The following is a 21,180-nucleotide window of genomic DNA, read 5'->3' on the forward strand; positions in this document are numbered from 1 at the left end:
CATGTCAACCTAATACATGTTGACCAAACGTGGTCGACCCACTGTATGTTGACCTAACTCATGTCAACCTAATGACCGCCATCCCGCCAAAGTGCAAGGGTTTTAAAACCCCAGCAAACCGCCGCTGAGTAAAACTCCCCCTGTGAGTGTAAATTCTCAGTAGAATTCTGCTTAATTCAGACTAAAATGAGTAGTAGATACTGCAAAGGATCAGAATACATAACCTCTACCCATCTGATCAATAAATGTATTCACATAAATAAACACCCTTCTGCTAATTGGGTATCCTAAAACCAGCATTTTCTTTATTCCGATGACTCATAGAACAGTTAACATTTAGTCTAAGCTTTCATCACCTACTCTCTTTTCTACACATTTTATGCATTGCTAATGATCACATTAGTAAAGCCCCTATGCCTCTCTATTAAAATGTTGTAATTGTTTATGCTATCGTGTAATTACTAAACACTAAGCAATGTGCTGAGTTCTGTGCCTAATTGCATGTAAAAATCGAGAAAAATACCCAGCCACTCGTCAACAGCATCTGACAAGCCCAGTCGGCCACTTGCTAATGTTGCTTTTCTGTTTCAGCGGCCGGATCTTAGTCTTTTTTCCATTATTTCTACTTAAGTAATATATTGACAATTGCACCCAAATATTATCATGAGCACTGATCTGGCAGCATGTAATAATGATCTGACAAACTTGTCACTTAACTGCTTCATGACGGGCAAGATTTTACCACTAGTGGCCCACATGTGGCAAATAAAAGTTTTAATTTAATTGGGGGACTTTTTTTTTAGCTTTTCTACAGTATGGGAGACAAAGAGTATAAAGCATATTTAAAATCCTTGGTTGTGCTCGAGGACCCCTGACCAAATCATGGCACATGTAACTTGTCAAGTGTTCTGTCATTTGTACAGTATGTTATAGCGCCAGGAGCCTAGCCTGGCATTGCATGGCTATACTGTTACTTTAGTTCTTTGCCAGGACAGCTACTTATTGGAGCTTCAGTCCTGGAAATAATGTCTTCTGAAATAGTTCCAATATTTCATTCGCCATTGGTAGGAATAGCGGTGATGTCAGATGATAGTAAAGTGACATTTTCCGAGGATATTAATAAGTAAGCCTATAATGTATAAAATACACAGGCCTTGTCTCATACCCCCCAAAAGTAGCGTCTGATACTGTATAAAATAAGATAAAAAGGGGCTAACTGAAATAATGTACAATGTATCCAGGTCATCTTCTCTCATACTAAGGAATTAGCTTTGTGGTGAAGGAGAAGGCATTTATCAAAAGCAATGCATTTTACCCTTCACAACGAGTTTTAGCACTCGTTGATAAATGAGCCCCTTGGTGCCCTGCTGGCTTCTAACTCTCAAACTTCAGCCACAGCTACAGCAAGGCACCTTCTTGGTGGAGAGCAGCACAACAGTGGCTTTCATGTACACAATTTGTTAGCACCGCACACAGCCATGATGATGTCTTTTTATCAGCAGTCAGTTTTATTATATAGAATTGCCTACTTTTATGGAATGACCAGGCCTTGTGCAGGGGAGAGCTGCGATGATGCCCGTAGCTCCCCTCTCTCGGTTCAAGCTCACCTGCCAATCCATCTGTCCATGTCCATGATGTCCATGATACACTCTGCTATAATAATATGTTATTCACTCCTGCTGTGTTTTAATACATACTACTTTTGACTATTTTATCATTTGATTTGTTTTGTGAGAAGACTTTCCTACCTTTAGATTTTCTTTCTTGAAATGTTCTGCCACGGAACTGAGATGTATCGGTGTATAGATTTTCTAGATCCTCCTTCCACGTCTCAGGATTGAAGTGTCTAAGTACCTCTTCGACTGTGTCAAACATAGCAATAGTCTGGTCAAGTGCTTCCGCAGTGAGAGTGGAATCCGTCACTGAGTGATAGGAGACATCCTAAGAGTCAATGAAAGCCAGCGTTAATTACTTTGTGTAAACATGTGTTTTCAATGAGGAAGTCGCCCAATCTATAGGATTATCATCATGCTCTCCAGTACAGAGGGAGAATGTTTCTTGTAGACAGCGTGCTGCATAGATCACACCGCTCACCTCTAACCGTGCCGTTACCGCCACAGTGTAGCAATGGTATGGGAGAGGCAGAGGCTAGTCTAGCACTGACCGGTACCATTTCAGCAGTTTGAGAGGAACCAGATTGCGCCCTTTGCTCTGAAGAAATGTGCTCTTTCTGTACAGTGTTATGTCTGGGAATTCAGTATGATTTACAGGCGGTTTTAGCCAAAACCCCAGGAAAAGGTCACTACTGGGCCAACTGCATTAACTGCGGGTGTATGCGCAGGACGGGACCTGCGCATGCGTATGCGGGTCCCGTCGCTCATTTTGCGGTTGCATCGCATTTGCGATTTGACCTGAATCAGCCCCTATGGGCGGTATCCTATTAGCCCCAATGCAGTTTAGGCCGATCAAAACGGGTGGATATTGCGATTAATGACCAATTAGAGGCCACTTTGATCGGCCGAAATTGGTCCCGAGATCACACGAAAACATGTCCCCCGATCTCATGTGTTATCACGACACTGGCGCCCCCTTATCGCGGATTATGCTTCGGGTGAGTGGCGGCACAGGGGGGAAAAGGATGCCAGCATCGGGCTAATAGGATATCCTCCAGTAATCCTATTAGCAGCGGTAAAGTACCGCTGGTAATAGAATACCGCCCTATGTCTAACACATACTCTACCTAAATTATTGTCTTAAAGCTACTGTACAAATCCAAGCAGGCTTTGGGGTAAATGTAATAGCCTACAAACTGCATTCACTAGATTGGTTTTGTCTTTTTAATGATTGCTACTTTAAAACATCGGGCAGACTCGCACAGAACCCCCCCAAAGCCTGCAGTTCATAGGCTATTACATTTACCTCTTTGTCTTCACACAGAAAGCGTTCAGCATTTCTTGTCTTTCTATAATCTAAAGCTGGGTACAAACTATACAATATACTGGCCAATCTTGCGATCCACGATTTTTCGCATTGACGATCGTCTATTGTGTACCCCCAATTCATCATTTCATGAATCTTCTGGTTGCCTCTTCCCATCTGATGTGCTGCACATAATTTGAGAGGGTCGACCCAACTTAGGTTGACAGTCATTAGGTCGACCACTATTGGTCGACATGCATTAGGTCACAGGTTCTCAAACTCGGCCCTCAGGACCCCACACGGTGCATGTTTTGCAGGTCTCCTCACAGAATCACAAGTGACATAATTAGTTCCACCTGTGGATCTTTTAAAATGTGTCAGTGAGTAATTAATACACCTGTTCACCTACTGGGTTACCTGCAAAACATGCACTGTGTGGGGTTCTGAGGACCGAGTTAGAGAACCACTGCATTAGGTCAACAGGGTAACTATGTCGACATGGTCATTAAGTCGACCAGTACTAGGTCGACAGGTCAAAATGTCGACATGAGTTTTTCAAATTTTTTACAAATTTTTGGACTTTTTCATACTTTACGATCCACGTGGACTACAATTGGGAACGGTAACCTGCCCGAAGCATGGCGAGTGAAGAGAGCCATGCAAGGAAACACGGTGCACTAACTGGGGTTCCCCGTCACTTTACGAAGAAAACTACACCAAAAAAAGTTTAAAAACTCATGTCGACCTTCTGACCTGTCGACCTAGTACAGGTCGACCTAATGACCATGTCGACCTATTTACCCTGTCGACCTAATGCATGTCGACCAATAGTGGTCGACCTAATGACTGTCGACTGTGGACCCAACGACCCATACGAGACATGTGACATATGATGTGGTGTGGCCATAATACCCCTGTAACAATGTATTGTGTCATCATATGGCAGATCATGTAGTGTGTACATGTAGTGTGTATGCGGGGACAATATAGTGTTACATGGTGTTGGACCATCGCCAGATTGATGCATCATATTTCAAGATCATGCTCAAACTACATTTTAAATCAACACAACGTTGACGATAGTGTTCTTGTAACTCATTATAATAATAATGCTGGACACACACTATAAGAATATCTGCATAATCTTTCTGGTTGGAGCGAAAATCTGGTAATGTCCGGGAGCAAATGACAATCCACCATTTGCTCCCAAAAGCTGGAGAATGGGAAAAAATGGTCATTCAGATAGTTTGGTTAATTCAAACAGACTTAACCAATTTGTCTGAACATCCAATTTTGTCTGTTTTCCAGTGTTTGGGAGCAAATTGCCAATTGATCCCAGACATTGCCAGATTTTTGTTCCAGCTAGAAAGATTGGATAGATAATCCTATACTATGTGTCCAGCACTTACTGTAACTTGGTCTGTGTATGGGCTGAGTGATATGCACAGCTGGACATAGCAACTTAGAATAGAATTGTCTCCTACCCTATGAATAATCGGAGCAGGAGACCAGGGTTATGTGACAGTATCCTGCAGAAATACAGTGAAGCTCAAGCTACACAGACAAGGAGGGTAATTCAGACGTGATCGGAGTAGCTTTATCTGTCACAAAGTTATCTGTATTTTGTGCATGTGCAGGATCCGTTCTGTACATGCTCAAATGGGTCCTGCGACGACGGACATAGGGACATGATTGCAAAATAAATTTTCCTCTAATGGGCAAAACCATGTGCACCAGGGCCGGTTCTTGCCCTTGCGGCGCCCCAATGCGTCTATGCCACAATGCTGTGCGGTGCGCGATGACGTCATCGCGCACCGCACACCAAAGGTCCTCTCCATGAAGGGAAACTAGACGCTTAGCGTCTGATTCCCATCAGAGCGGGGGAGGACCAGCGCCACGAAGGGAAACCAGACGCATAGCGTCTGGTTCCCTTCTCACAGCGGGAGGGGGGGCACAGCAAGGGGACACTGCTGGGGCGCACACTGACAGTGGAGGATCTTGCCATGGTGCGGCGCCCTCCGGATGGCGCCGGCGCCCTCCGGATGGCGCCGGCGCCCTCCGGAAGGCGGCGCCCCGGGCAAAAGTCCTGCTTGCCCGTGGCAAGATCCGCCACTGATGTGCACATGGGCAGATGTAACATGTGCAGAGAGAGTTAGATGTGGGTGGGTTATATTGTTTCTGTGCAGGGTAAATACTGGTTGCTTTATTTTTACACTGCAATTTAGATGTCAGTTTGAACACGCCCTGCCCAAATCTAACTCTCTCTGCACATGTTACATCTGCCCCACCTGCATTTGCCCATTAGAGGAAAATGATATTTTGCAATCAACCTGTTTCTCCAAATAGAGGCGTGCCGCCACTGCTGCAGCGAAGGGAAGAGGATAGGGATCTCTGTTAGCAGACGGAGATTCCCCGGCCTCTAGGTATCAGCTGCGGTGTCCATCTTGCGCAACCCCATGGGATTCGCAATGCAGCAGGAGGCATCCTTCTATGTAAGCAGCAGCGATAGTTACTTCACAACATCTGAATGAGGGCTGATGCTAGACAGAGAAAAACATACTGACACATTTTCGACTATTGAATATGGGACTGAGCTTTACTGTCAGAAACATACAACAAAAACAGGTTAGTTTTAGCAGTCATACAGTACTATTGGTCCACTCATGATTAGCCTACCACAGCAAAGCTGTACAAACTGGTTAAAGGACTGCAGAACTGGACAATTGTCACAGATCTGCTGAACCGGCGCTAGTTCTAAAAATCAAAGAATTATATATATAAAAATAAATACATATATATCAAACTTTTATTTAAAAGTGAATAAAAATTTTTTTGTGAGTAGGCAGCTGAGTAGAAGCAACTTGCTAGGTCGCTCAAGATTATTTGAAACAAACAAAGAAAAAGTTTACTCTGCGCCAAAAAACACTATGTAATATCAGTGTGCAGTCTGTCATGTATAATGATTGACTCAGTACAACTTCAATTATAAATATCCACTTTTGTATTTGATCTTAAAAATTAGCAGCATAAGACACATACATACATAAACTTTGTGACAATATTGCTCTCTATATAGACAATATAAACAATATGTTATATATTCTAAAAATAACTTGTTGGCTCTGTTTGGTAGAAATTGGATTATTAAGCACTGGCGTCCCAGTGTCAAAAAACTGGATAATAATAAAAAGTCCCGCAAATATGATAATGCAGTCTCTCTGTAAATAATATATATTAGTTGTAATAGATAATTACCAATGTGCTGATTCCTGGATTGTTTGGATACAGGGTTCGTTTTGTAGTAAAATGCACATATGGATAATTGATAGAATAGAGTTACCGTTCCATTCGCAAAACAGCTTCACTGATTGATGGCCTTGTCAGGCAGTAACTGTGATTACTTCCACACCACGGGTAATTGACCCCACTGCGGAGGACATAGGCAGACACCCGGTGAAATCAAATGGAGAAACGGATGAGATTGAAGCCGCTGCAGACAGCCGTATGCGGTAATTAGCTGGTACTCGCCGGCTTTTGTGATGGTAAGAAACTGACGTGAAGTACTGCAGGGCACCGCCGACTTCGAGCTTTGGACTGCTGCCTTTCGGATTGTGATCTGCGGCTGGCAGTCAGCTGGAGCACCCGGTGTACAGCGTGCGGATAAATGCTGTGGCTGTGTGTAGCGGTCGGTCCGTTCCACGGACGAATGAGACCAAACAGAGACCGATATGGAGTGGGCGTCAACGCGTTTCGTCTCCTAGGCAACCGGAGACTTCCTCAAGACGGATATCTCCCCTCTCAATGATCCTGAATTTATACTAGTCTAATGACTTTATTAGTAACGGCTGTGCCAATTCAATGAATGCTATCTATTATTTAATGTAATTAAAGCCAATCTATGCAAACATACATTAACATACATTTGTGGAAAACAGATATATATATATATATATACTTAATAAATAATAATAAAATAAAATAGTACTGAGTCAATCTACCAAGTAAGCTTTATACTATATTATTCAACTACTGGTTGATTATATCTAATTCACATGTTTGATCGATCAAAACAGGCATAATACCCATCTTGTGATCTCTAATTATCTAATCACATAGAAATAGATGAATACTTAGAAAAAAGAGAGAGAAACTTGGTTAAAGAGAGAGATATATGAAGAGTATGACATCCATAAATGTGCTGTAAACGTATACCTTTAGTTTATATAAAATAAATTATAGTACAGCTCACATATATATGGAGAGAAAGAAAGGAAAAGAATAAGGACCATTATTTAAATAAAAATGAAAATATAAAGATGAAATTAAGATAAAAATAAACATAATAATGATAATAATAATAATAATAATAATAATAAATATACATAAAAATTATATTAACTGCAAGACTTTTTTTTATATATGGAGGAATAGAGGAACAGGAGAGGTTTTAATATTAAAGCAGATGTATTTACTTTTGGCTTAACCTTAATAGCTGTATAATAGAGAAACCATTGTGCCCAAATAACTTTTTATTGGTACAAAAAATATATATAATATAATAAAATAAAATAAAATAAAAAAGACAAAAATACAGAAAAACATTCCCCCTTATAATAAGAGGAGAATCTTTTGATATTTCCCTATCTCATTATACGCAGTATTAGTTTATAGTCACTCCAGACACAAATAATCAAGGGCTTCATTAAGACCATTAGGATGCAGAGTGTCTAGCTTGAAAATCCATGAAGATTCTCCTAAACATAATTTCCGAAAACGATCTTCCCCTCTTTTAGTGCATGAGAATTGCTCTAGTCCCACAATACGAAGGGATGTTGGATCTCCATTGTGTACTTTGCTAAAATGACGTGATACACTATGAGTTTGTAATTTCTTAATAATATTGAGTCTATGTTCCCTGAATCTGGATTTAATTGACCTTACAGTTCTCCCTATATATTGAAGGGAACAGGGACATTGTAACATATATACACAGTAATCTGAGTCACAATTAATAAATTGTTTAATCGGGAAGGAATTATTGTTACTTTTAGATGTAACGTAAGACATTTTGTTCAGCATAAATTTACATGTTAAACACACTTGTTTATTACATCTAAAGCTACCCACTGTTCTCTTAGGTAACCAAGTAGGATTTACATCTAGAGTTATTGGTTTTAGATAACTAGGAGCCAGCATCTCTTTTAGATTGGTGTTTCTCTTAAAGATAATCATTGGTTTCTCCGATAAACATTTATTTAAAACAGGATCTTGTTTGATTATCTCATAGTTGGTCAAGACAATCCTTTTTATATCTTCTGACCTATTATTGAATTTAGAGATAAACTTCATGGAATCTATTGTAGGTGTAGTTTTTGTTTTAGTTTGACATTTTTGTTTTTTCAGTGGGTTAGCTTTATATTCATTCAGGCTTTCCCTATTGTTCTGTAACAGTGAGTTTGCAAACTGCTCTGATTCCTCCAATATATATGGAGGATATCCCCTCTCGTGAAACTGCTGCAATAATATCTCAATTTGTAACTTGAATGCTTGATCTTCCGAGCAATTCCGTCTAATTCTAATAATCTGTTTTTTTGGGATATTTTTTATCCAAGGTTTATAGTGCCCGCTTGTATAATGAAGATAATTCCCAGCCCCTACTGGTTTAATATAGTTAGTAGATATAATTTTATTTTCAAAAATCGAGAACGAGACATCAAGAAAGTGAGTAGTTTGTGAATTAAAATTATAAGTGAATTTCAAATTATAAGTGTTACTGTTCAAATAATTGACAAAATCAAAAGCTGATAAAGCATCCCCTTTCCAAATAATAAAGAAGTCGTCTATGTAACGGCCATAGAGGACCAGGTTCTCTCTATATAGCAAAGTACACAATGGAGATCCAACATCCCTTCGTATTGTGGGACTAGAGCAATTCTCATGCACTAAAAGAGGGGGAGATCGTTTTCGGAAATTATGTTTAGGAGAATCTTCATGGATTTTCAAGCTAGACACTCTGTATCCTAATGGTCTTAATGAAGCCCTTGATTATTCGTGTCTGGAGTGACTATAAACTAATACTGCGTATAATGAGATAGGGAAATATCAAAAGATTCTCCTCTTATTATAAGGGGGAATGTTTTTCTGTATTTTTGTCTTTTTTATTTTATTTTATTATATTATATATATTTTTTGTACCAATAAAAAGTTATTTGGGCATAATGGTTTCTCTATTATACAGCTATTAAGGTTAAGCCAAAAGTAAATCCATCTGCTTTAATATTAAAACCTCTCCTGTTCCTCTATTCCTCCAGATATAAAAAAAAGGTTTTGCAGTTAATTTAATTTTTATGTATATTTATTATTATTATTATTATTATTATCATTATTATGTTTATTTTTATCTTAATTTCATCTTTATATTTTCATTTTTATTTAAATAATGGTCCTTATTCTTTTCCTTTCTTTCTCTCCATATATATGCGAGCTGTACTATAATTTATTTTATATAAACTAAAGGTATACGTTTACAGCACATTTATGGATGTCATACTCTTCATATATCTCTCTCTTTAACCAAGTTTCTCTCTCTTTTTTCTAAGTATTCATCTATTTCTATGTGATTAGATAATTAGAGATCACAAGATGGGTATTATGCCTGTTTTGATCGATCAAACATGTGAATTAGATATAATCAACCAGTAGTTGAATAATATAGTATAAAGCTTACTTGGTAGATTGACTCAGTACTATTTTATTTTATTATTATTTATTAAGTATATATATATATATCTGTTTTCCACAAATGTATGTTAATGTATGTTTGCATAGATTGGCTTTAATTACATTAAATAATAGATAGCATTCATTGAATTGGCACAGCCGTTACTAATAAAGTCATTAGACTAGTATAAATTCAGGATCATTGAGAGGGGAGATATCCGTCTTGAGGAAGTCTCCGGTTGCCTAGGAGACGAAACGCGTTGACGCCCACTCCATATCGGTCTCTGTTTGGTCTCATTCGTCCGTGGAACGGACCGACCGCTACACACAGCCACAGCATTTATCCGCACGCTGTACACCGGGTGCTCCAGCTGACTGCCAGCCGCAGATCACAATCCGAAAGGCAGCAGTCCAGAGCTCGAAGTCGGCGGTGCCCTGCAGTACTTCACGTCAGTTTCTTACCATCACAAAAGCCGGCGAGTACCAGCTAATTACCGCATACGTCTGTCTGCAGCGGCTTCAATCTCATCCGTTTCTCCATTTGATTTCACCGGGTGTCTGCCTATGTCCTCCGCAGTGGGGTCAATTACCCGTGGTGTGGAAGTAATCACAGTAACTGCCTGACAAGGCCATCAATCAGTGAAGCTGTTTTGCGAATGGAACGGTAACTCTATTCTATCAATTATCCATATGTGCATTTTACTACAAAACGAACCCTGTATCCACACAATCCAGGAATCAGCACATTGGTAATTATCTATTACAACTAATATATATTATTTACAGAGAGACTGCATTATCATATTTGCGGGACTTTTTATTATTATCCAGTTTTTTGACACTGGGACGCCAGTGCTTAATAATCCAATTTCTACCAAACAGAGCCAACAAGTTATTTTTAGAATATATAACATATTGTTTATATTGTCTATATAGAGAGCAATATTGTTACAAAGTTTATGTATGTATGTGTCTTATGCTGCTAATTTTTAAGATCAAATACAAAAGTGGATATTTATAATTGAAGTTGTACTGAGTCAATCATTATACATGACAGACTGCACACTGATATTACATAGTGTTTTTTGGCGCAGAGTAAACTTTTTCTTTGTTTACCACAGCAAAGCTAACTTAAATACTAAAGAAAATAATTTTCATTTGTAACATGATTGGGAGAGCCTTGGAGCTATTGACCCTCATTCCAAGTTGATCGCTCGCTAGCTACTTTTTGCAGCCGTGCAAACGCATAGTCGCCGCCCATGGGGGAGTGTTTTTTCGCTTTGCAAGTGTGTGATGGCATGTGCAGCCGAGCGGGACGAAAAAGTTTTGTGCAGTTTCTGAGTTGCCCAGGACTTACTCAGCCCTTGCGATGACTTCAGCCTGTCCGATCCCGGAATTAACATCAGACACCCGCCCTGCAAACGCCTGGACACGCCTGTGTTTTCCCTACCACTCCCAGAAAATGTTCAGTTGACACCCATGAACACCCTCTTTTTGTCAATCTCCTTGCGAACAGCTGTCAATCTCCTTGCGAACAGCTGTGTGAATGGAATCGTCTCTAGAAGCATTGCACAGCAACAATGCTGTTTGTACCCGTACAACGTACCTGCGCATTGCGGTGCATATGCATGAGCAGTAGTAACCTGATCGCTGTGCTGCGAAAATCGGCAGCGTGCGATCAACTCGGAATTACCCCCATAGTCAATACTAGTTCATCCCATAATAACACTTGCTATTAAATTGTCCTTGTTTCCAAGAGCTACAGTATCACTCAATGCATTGTACACTGTGCTTCCCTAACTCAGACTGGTATATTGCAGATTGTTTCCCTGCATTACTAGTTAATCCGTGAATATAAATTACAATATGTATATGGACAGTTTGTTCCTTTTAAAAATGAGCCAATATAAAAATGAAATCTATCATACATCTCAACACATCATTTTTTTTTTTTTTGTAAATCCTAATTATTTTGTTGGACTGTAGTCACTGGGGGCAAGGTGGGTTGTCTAATTAGGTAATAGATCAGACAAAAAATAATTGCTAATGGCAAAAGTGCAACTGCGAGTTAATTATACAAACCGTGCATCTCTATTCTGCTCATAATTAATACTTGAATGCTATTTATTGCAGTCTGCTCTTCCAGGAGGTAATATTCCATGTATTAAATTCAGTCCGAGATATAAATCAACATGAGCAATTAACAAATATGTTGGAAGATCAGAAGAAAACGTCTGAGATTAACTCATAAAAGACGGCCACAGGCTATTTCACATGACAGCACGGAGGACAGCTGTGAGCCGGCCAATACATCTGTCCGTATACTGCTGCCAAACTAGCTAATATACAAGACAGAAATAGTCTGGCAGTCTGACATCAACCTCTGCCTGGGATTGTTTTGTAAATTGCGTGGTTCTTCCATCTCAAACTAAATGACCAAAAAAAAAGGACACTTCTTCCAGTGCTATAACTATGTAATGATTTCTATCACACATTCAGCCAATCAGAATGCAGGCAGAGTGGCCTAATAAAATCCAGAATCCCTGGTTGGATTGTATTACAGGTATGCAAATTTCTGGACAAGAGTAATGCAGATATAACAATATCGCCATGGAGACCAGTATGCTTTCTGCATATTTACAGGGTTCAATATAAATTACTGCTTAAAGGTCCTAAAAGACACAAGTTGTCTTTCATAAATATCTTTATTGCATTTGCAGGTATATGCACTGGTATATACTGTAGTGTCAGCTTTTAATACCTTTGCAAAAGTTTTTAATTTGGCATAACTTTGATTGTATACAAAGTGTTCCCCAGAGTTTTTTCTGGAGTTTAATATGCAGACACAAATAAGGTGCCTTAGGCAAGTCATCACTCTGGAAATGGGATAAAGAGAGCCAAATTCCTGACTGTGCTCATTATCTGTGCTAAAGGAGAGGAGGGGGTGGTGTGCAGTCATGCAGATAGGGTGAAGTATTGCAAATTGAGCACATTATAATAAAGTACACTGTTTTTTAATTACTAATTGTACATGTGTGTCAGATGCTACATGCTACCAGTTACTGGAATAATTTTGAGTTCTAAATGAGAAACAGTTGGGCAGAACACTACGTTTTCACATTTAATTTCCACGCCGCAAGCTAATTCCTTAATGATTTAGATTAATCATTCGAATCCCTAATTTTCTGCATCAAATCCTCTATTCCAGACATACTCTGCTAAATATCCAGCTACATCCAACACAATCTGCTAAATCCCCAAATATAATCTGTATAATGTACTCCAGACACAGCTATTGCTAAAACACTCTACAAAATTCCCAGTTATTCTCTTCACAGCAGGTTTTCCTTTTTCTGATATATATATATATATATATATATATATATATATATATTCCCACAACATCCCCCTACATATCTGACTATTCCCAATATAGTCCAATAAATTCCTCATTATTCCTTCCACAGTCTGATATTCCCCAAAAACCATAGCTATTCTTACCACTTACCCCTTAATACCTCTGCCCAACATATTCCACTACATCCCTGCTGAACTCTTTTGCTAAATCAATATGTTCCCATTACATTCCGCTACATCCAAAAATATTCCCAAGGCACATTCCAATCAATCTCTAACTATTCCCAACAGTCTAAATATCCCCTAAGGTAAATCCATAATGATTCTCTATTTCTACCACACTTTACTATTACCTACTGTACTTCAACTACATTCACCAAAATTTCTTTTTCCAGAACATTCTCCTAAATCACTAACTATTCTCACTGCTGTAATCTCACAATATTCACCAAGTATTTACCTATTCCCATCACACATCAATAAATACATAACTATCTCCATCACATACTGTACTGTGCTTCTAAACCTCCAATTTTGCAAAACATTCCCAGAAATATACAACTATCCCCAAAACATTCCATAAATCTTTATGCATTTGTATCACATTTCAGTAAATCTCTATTTCTACCACATTTACCTAACTAATCCCTGTGCATTTCACTAACCCTTAACAATCCCTGCAGCATTCTAACTATCGTCATCAATTTCCATTAAATCAACAACTATTTTTCCAACACATTCCTCTAAATCCCTAACAGCAACCACCATGTTCCCCTAAATCTTTAATTATTCTAACAACATTCTAACACATATCTGACTTAATTCAATTCCATATTTATTCTTATGCAAAATGATCTGCTAAATTGCAGTTTATTTCCATTAATTAAGTTCTTATGACCAATGTTAAAACACTTAACTCAGAGGTTCCCAAATGCGGTCCTCAAGGCACCCCAAAAGTCCAGGATTTAGGTATAGCCATGGCTCAGCACAGTGGGTTAAATCAAATTGACTGAGGTGCTAATTAAATCAGCTGTGGCCAAGCATGGATACATTTAAAACCTGGGCCGTTGGGGTGCCTTGAGGACCGCGTTTGGGAACCTCTGACTTAACTAAATCCCTAACTATTCCCACATTTCCCTAATTCCTAACTATTCCAACCACGGTTGCCTAAATCTCTATTTCATACACATTCTACTAATTCTGTAACTCTTCCCACCACATATCAATATAAACTCCCTGCATCCTGCACTATTCATCAAATCTATTCCAACACATTCCACCGGATTCCTACTAATCCAACCACATTCTGCTAAATCTTCAATTATTAATAATATTACTACGAATCCCTGCTATTCCCACTGCTGACCGACAGTCACATGACCTCCTCCACCATCCCGCCGGCTCAGTATCCCGATGGTCGGCATGCCGACCAACAGGGACTATTTCCACTCGTGGGGGGGTCAGGAGACCGCCGGTCAGCCATACTACACCCATTCCCACATTTCACTAAGTTATTGATCTACTTCCACATTATTGCTACCACTAAATTCCAAACTTTTTCCCAGCAAATCGGGGTATTAGTTACTTAGATTGAGCAATGGCCGGGTCATTCTTACTAGTTTAAGCAGATAACTGTACTAATAAAAGTAATTTTGCGGAAAAGCCCATGGAACTGAAAATTTTTGGAGGATCTTAAATAAATTATCCCTTTGTGTACTGTATTAAGAGAGTGCCACAGCTGAAGTCTGCCTCTATTTTCAGTCGATCGAGAAGTACCCCTAGATTTCTATAGGGACTTCAATATTGCTGAATGTTTTAAGCGCTGAAAGACTTTTTACAGCTCCCTCCTGATAGCTATCTCCATGTTTTGATGCCTTAAGTTATTATAGCCTATAGGCGACAGCTGTGCATTTTATTTTATTTTTAGAGAGAGATTCTTTGGCTCGGTCTCCCTGAAGTGGCGGGACTGTGTCCACGTATTTGCAGGAACTCTGCTTACGTCAAACTTAAAGTATGTGATGACTTTACTTTGTAGACTTCGCAGTGTCCCAGCATGAAACTTTGATACTACGACCTGATATATATTTTTTCATTGCTGCGATATGTGGCGATAAGCAAATTATAATTACCATGGCTAATATGTAATTAATAATAAATATGCCCACTTTTTCTGGGCTAAATTAACTTTATAGACAGTCAGTTTACAGGTTTTTCTTTTTTGCCTCATTACTGGAAACTAGCGCTGTGCACTAAAAGATTAACTCCAAGTGTTCTTAGATAAACACACTTGTGAAATGACATCAGTGTGCGCACTTTCCAGTTTCCAGCACACAGTTTGCATCATATTCTGTTAAAGGAGAGTGAAGTCATATTAATATTTCCTAATTACGTGACATTAGTTGAGCAATTATTAATTTCAGTTTAAACAAGTAATTAAGGGCAATTAGCTTTGAATTAGTTCTATTTAGTGGAAAGTGAGAAAAATTGTTCATTTAACAGACACCAAGCAATAAGACTTGCACATACAGTAACATCTTAGTGGGTAGATGAGATCAATTCCAGATACCTCCAAACGCTACCTTCTATTAGAGGTACAGCTACGTTTTGGACTGCTGCTGATCCAACAGTAGCTGTCCTATTTTATGCAATGGGTGGTATAATCATTTAGTGACTAACCTATAGCGCCATAAGCTATTGAGTGTCTGATGTCTCCTCTCTCTTGGGTTTTGCCTACACCTACCACCCTCTGCTAGGGAAACATGAAGTCACAATTACAGTATATAAACAGGATACTATATCACACCACTTATATGGCAGTAACCACTGATCCTGTCACACAACAATGGAACTGGGGGGAGGGGGGTCCACCTAGCACCCCTATCAAAGGGGTGATATGTGGAACCCACCCTTCCCCAGTTCCATTGGTCTGACATTGCCATCCTCCTTGACTTTGTCTACTATACCCTACTCTTCATTTGTCACTACTAGATGGTGTGGCAATCAGAGCAGTTGAGAGCCCGGCCAGGCCCAGGTACTTTTCAGGGGGCGTGGCCTAGTCACAGGAGGTGTGGTCATGCACCCTTAGAAAAAAATTCAAAAAAATGGTATTTTAAGCACCTCCATGGCCACACTGCAGCCCAGCAGTCAGCAGCATGTACTGGGCTGAGAAGAAGAGCTGCAGCTGCTGCTGCCAGGTAAGGTGAGGGGGACCAGGGCCCCCTCTGGGCCCCTCCAACAGACCTGGGCCCGGGTAATTTGCACCCTCTCCCTCCCTCTCTTGGCACCACTGGTGGCATTAACCACCACCGTAGGGCCACTTTCCACTGTGTACTCCAGTGATACTGGTGCCTGTACTGAAAGAGAAAACAAGTGTATCAAACTCTGGGCCAGATTAACAGTGGGGTGAATGGAGCTCCAGCTCCAGGCCTCCACATAAAATAGGCCCCCTCCCCATCATGATGACAGCATGATGGTGACCGGCTAACAGCTGGCCACAGGGTTGGGCATAAATCATTTAATACATAAATCAAGTATTAAAATTGTATTCCTCTTTTCCTCACAAATTGATAAAATCTTTCTACTTTTACATATTTAATGAGACAACTTTTACATATTTAATGAGACATTGGGGCTGATATTGTAGGGGGTCTACATACCCACATGGCACTGGCCACACCCACATAGCACTGACCATGCCCACATGACACTGGCCCCACCCACACATCACTGACCATGCCCACATGGCACTGGCCACATCCACACAGCACTGACCTTACCCACCTGACACTGGCCACACCCACACAGCACTGACCTTACCCACCTGACACTGGCCACACCCACACAGCACTGACCTTACCCACATGACACTGGCCACACCCACACAGCACTGACCATGCCCACATGGCACTGGCCACATCCACACAGCACTGACCTTACCCACCTGACACTGGCCACACCCACACAGCACTGACCTTACCCACCCGCCTCTGGCCACACCCACACAGCACTGACCTTACCCACATGACACTGGCCACACCCACACAGCACTGACCATGCCCACAAGGCACTGGCCACATCCACACAGCACTGACCATGCCCATCTGACACTGGCCACACCCACACAGCACTGACCATGCCCACATGACACTGGCCACACCCACACAGCACTGACCATGCCCACATGGCACTGGCCACATCCACACAGCACTGACCATGCCCACAAGGCACTGGCCACACCCACACAGCACTGACCATGCCCATCTGACACTGGCCACACCCACACAGCACTGACCATGCCCACATCCACACAGCACTGACCATGCCCAGATGACACTGGCCACAACCACACAGCACTGACCATGCCCACAAGGCACTGGCCACACCCACACAGCACTGACCATGCCCACATGGCACTGGCCACACCCACACAGCATTGACCATGCCTACATGACACTGGCCACACCCACACAGCACTGATCATGCCCATATGGCACTGGCCACATCCACACCGCACTGACCATGCCCACATGACACTGGCCACACCCACACAGCACTGACCATGCCCACATGGCACTGGCCACATCCACACAGCACTGACCATGCCCACATGACACTGGCCACACCCACACAGCACTGACCATGCCCACATGGCACTGGCCACATCCACACAGCACTGACCATGCCCAGATGACACTGGCCACAACCACACAGCACTGACCATGCCCACATGGCACTGGCCACACCCACACAGCATTGACCATGCCTACATGACACTGGCCACACCCACACAGCACTGATCATGCCCACATGACACTGGCCACATCCACACCGCACTGACCATGCCCACATGACACTGGCCACACCCACACAGCACTGACCATGCCCACATGACACTGGCCACACCCACACAGCACTGACCATGCCCACATGGCACTGGCCACATCCACACAGCACTGACCAATGACCATGCCCACCTGACACTGGCCACACCAACACAGCACTGACCATGCCCACATGGCTGGCCACATACGCACAGCACTGACCATGCCCAGATTGCACAGGCCACACCCACACAGCACTGACCACGCCAACATGGCACTGGCCACATCCACACAGCACTGGCCAGATGGCACTGGCCACACAGCACTGATCATGCCCACATGGCACTGGCCACATCCACACAGCACTGGCCAGATGGCACTGGCCACACAGCACTGATCATGCCCACGTGGCACTGGCCACATACGCACAGCACTGACCATGCCCAGATTGCACAGGCTACACCCACACAGCACTGACCACGCCAACATGGCACTGGCCACACTCACATAGCACTGACCATGCCCACATGGCACTGACTACACCCACACAGCACTGGTCATAGCTCATCTGCCTCCTTAATAAGCCCTTGAACATTTTCAGCCTCAGGCCCGGGTGTCTTTTAATCCGGCTCTGAAAATGAGAGGGCTGCCGGCTGAATGGAAATAGGTGCTGCTCTAATCCACTGTTCCAGGACAAAAAGGGACCCCCCATGGCTGTTTTTTTGGGGTGAGTTGTATTTGTCAATTATAAGTACACAATTACAGCACATTTACAACAAACAATTATTTTTCAAATTAATTCTAACCTTAAAATCAAACCAAAAAACTTAAAGTCCATGTACTGTACATGTCATTTTTGCACATTTCCCCCATAAAATGCATTTAATTCCCCATGGTATGTCATACCTCCCAACTGTCCCGATTTACGTGGGACAGTACGGTTTTTTTTTTGGGGGGACTGTCCCACCTGCGGGCCACAGTGTCCCACGGTTGGGGGGGGGGGGAGCAGTTGGGATGCTCCTGTCAGTCACTGCTCTGCTTAGCAGAGCAACGGTGAATAGACGCTGTGCGCATGTCTATTCACAGGAGACATAGGGCCAAAGAGTGCTGTGCATGCCCCCACATTGGCGGAAAATGAGGGCATGGCTCACGATCGCAGTACTCCCGCAAATCCACGCCCATTTTCTAAAGCCATGCCAGGGAGTCCCCCCTTACCATCTCCCAATGTTGAGAGGTATGTTATGTAATAGGACGCACAAACATCTTCTGCTGATTAAAATGATTTGCAGCATGCCTATATTCTGTGTGTAATTGTGGCTGTATCCGCATATAGGGGGTAATTCCAAGTTGATCGCAGCAGGATTTTTGTTAGCAGTTGGGCAAAACCATGGCCCTCATTCCGAGTTGTTCGCTCGCTAGCTGCTTTTAGCAGCATTGCACACGCTAAGCCGCCGCCCTCTGGGAGTGTATCGTAGCATAGCAGTATTGCGAACGAAAGATTAGCAGAATTGCGAACGAAAGATTAGCAGAATTGCGAATAGAAATTTCTTAGCAGTTTCTGAGTAGCTCCAGACTTACTCAGCCATTGCGATCAGTTCATTCAGTTTCGTTCCTGGTTTGACGTCACAAACACACCCAGCGTTCGCCCAGACACTCCCCCGTTTCTTCAGACACTCGCGCGTTTTTCCCAGAAACGCCAGCGTTTTTTCGCACACGCCCAGAAAACGGCCAGTTTCCACCCAGAAACTCCCACTTCCTGTCAATCACACTACGATCAGCAGAACGATGAAAAATCCTCGTTATGCCGTGAGTAAAATACCTAACTTTTGTGTAAAATAACTAAGCGCATGCGCTCTGCGAACCTTGCGCATGCGCAGTAAGCGACTAATCGCAATATAGCGAAAATAGGCAACGAGCGAACAACTCGGAATGACCCCCCATGTGCACTGCAGGGGAGGCAGATATAAAATGTGCAGAGAGAGTTAGATTTGGGTGTGGTGAATTAAATCTGCAATCTAAATTGCAGTGTAAAAATAAAGCAGCCAGTATTTACCCTGCACAGAAACAAAATAACCCACCAAAATCTAACTCTCTCTGCAAATGTTATATCTGCCCCCCTCTGCAGTGCACATGGTTTTGCCCAACTGCTAAAAAATTTCCTGCTGCGATCAACTTGGAAGGACTGAGGTTTATATAGGGTGTATGTTGCTTCAATCATGGGACTTTTGGGTGCCAATGAGTGACTTTCTCCCACACTGTGCAACTGTTATACAGTACTAAAAGACGTTTTCCAATTGGTCTGAAAAAAATCGGACGCTTCCTGGTCTAAAAATCCCCCAAGAAATCGGATCCGATTTGCATTGGGAGAGTAAAAGACGCATGCCATTACATTGGCCGAGTTCCGGGTAAAAGTCGCACATTATAATGTTCGAGATTGTCCAACTTTTTCCCGAACGCAAAACTCGCCTCCCATTACATCCAGGCCGATGCATCTAAATCTAAATACAGCATACACTTTGGGGGGACGGAAGGAAATGTAATAGGGTGTTAGAATCAGAAAGTGAGAGATTTTGTGAGAGTTCTCCTGTTTTTTTTAAAGTGGCAATCATTTTCATGGCAAAACCAGGTTGATTTTGCTGTGTAAATGATTGCCACTTTAAAAAATAACTCAAAATCTCTCACTTTCTGATTCTCACACCCTATTACATTCCCCCCATAGCATAGCCAGATTAAGGGGGGGAGGCAGGGCATACTGTACCCCGGGCCCCCCTTTGTCAGGGGGCCCCCCGGCCAGAGCACACTGACATAACTCCCTCTTATGCAGCAGCAGAATCAGACAGCCAGAATGTGAGCAACAGCAATATCAGATTTCATGAACTATCGACGGAGCTTCCCAACCAGAGGAGAGATAGGAGGGTGGAGATAGCTGCAAGTGACACAGGGTGGGATCACTGTGGTGTCTGAGTCCTGTGTAATGTGTTATCTAATGAGGGTCTAGACACACACTCACACACACACACACACACACACAGAGCGAGTCCTCCTGAGTCCTATCCCAGTGTGTCGTAGTACAGAGGCTGCTGCTATTTTTGCATGTGACAAGCTAAATTATAGATTTTATTTTTCTATGTGTATTTTAAGATTAAGTTGTCTTTTGTTTCACTACAAGAACATTTTATAAAATAGTTGTCTTTCAATTAGGTGGAGCTGTAAACAGTACCCAGGCATTATTAAACTATTAGTTTAAATCTAATATACACCATTGGGCTAAATTTAATATACACAATCCATACATCCCAACATGACCCATTCCAGGAGGGACAAAATGCTTTCTACCTGGACTTCCCTCTTAAGTTATGATTGC

General features: G+C 41.9%; 1 protein-coding gene across 2 annotated transcripts in view; it reads right to left on the minus strand.

Annotated features, from left to right (window-relative positions):
* The window catches only part of PDGFD (platelet derived growth factor D), a 451,533-nt gene that overhangs the window by 35,743 nt on the left and 394,610 nt on the right, over positions 1-21,180 (minus strand). For both annotated transcript variants that reach the window (XM_063951547.1, XM_063951548.1), the window contains exon 5: positions 1,749-1,941. In XM_063951547.1, the coding sequence (XP_063807617.1) occupies positions 1,749-1,941 (193 nt within the window). The remainder of the gene's footprint in view (positions 1-1,748; positions 1,942-21,180) is intronic.

The sequence above is a fragment of the Pseudophryne corroboree genome, chromosome 2 (genome assembly GCF_028390025.1).
Source record: "Pseudophryne corroboree isolate aPseCor3 chromosome 2, aPseCor3.hap2, whole genome shotgun sequence".
NCBI lineage: Eukaryota > Metazoa > Chordata > Amphibia > Anura > Myobatrachidae > Pseudophryne > Pseudophryne corroboree.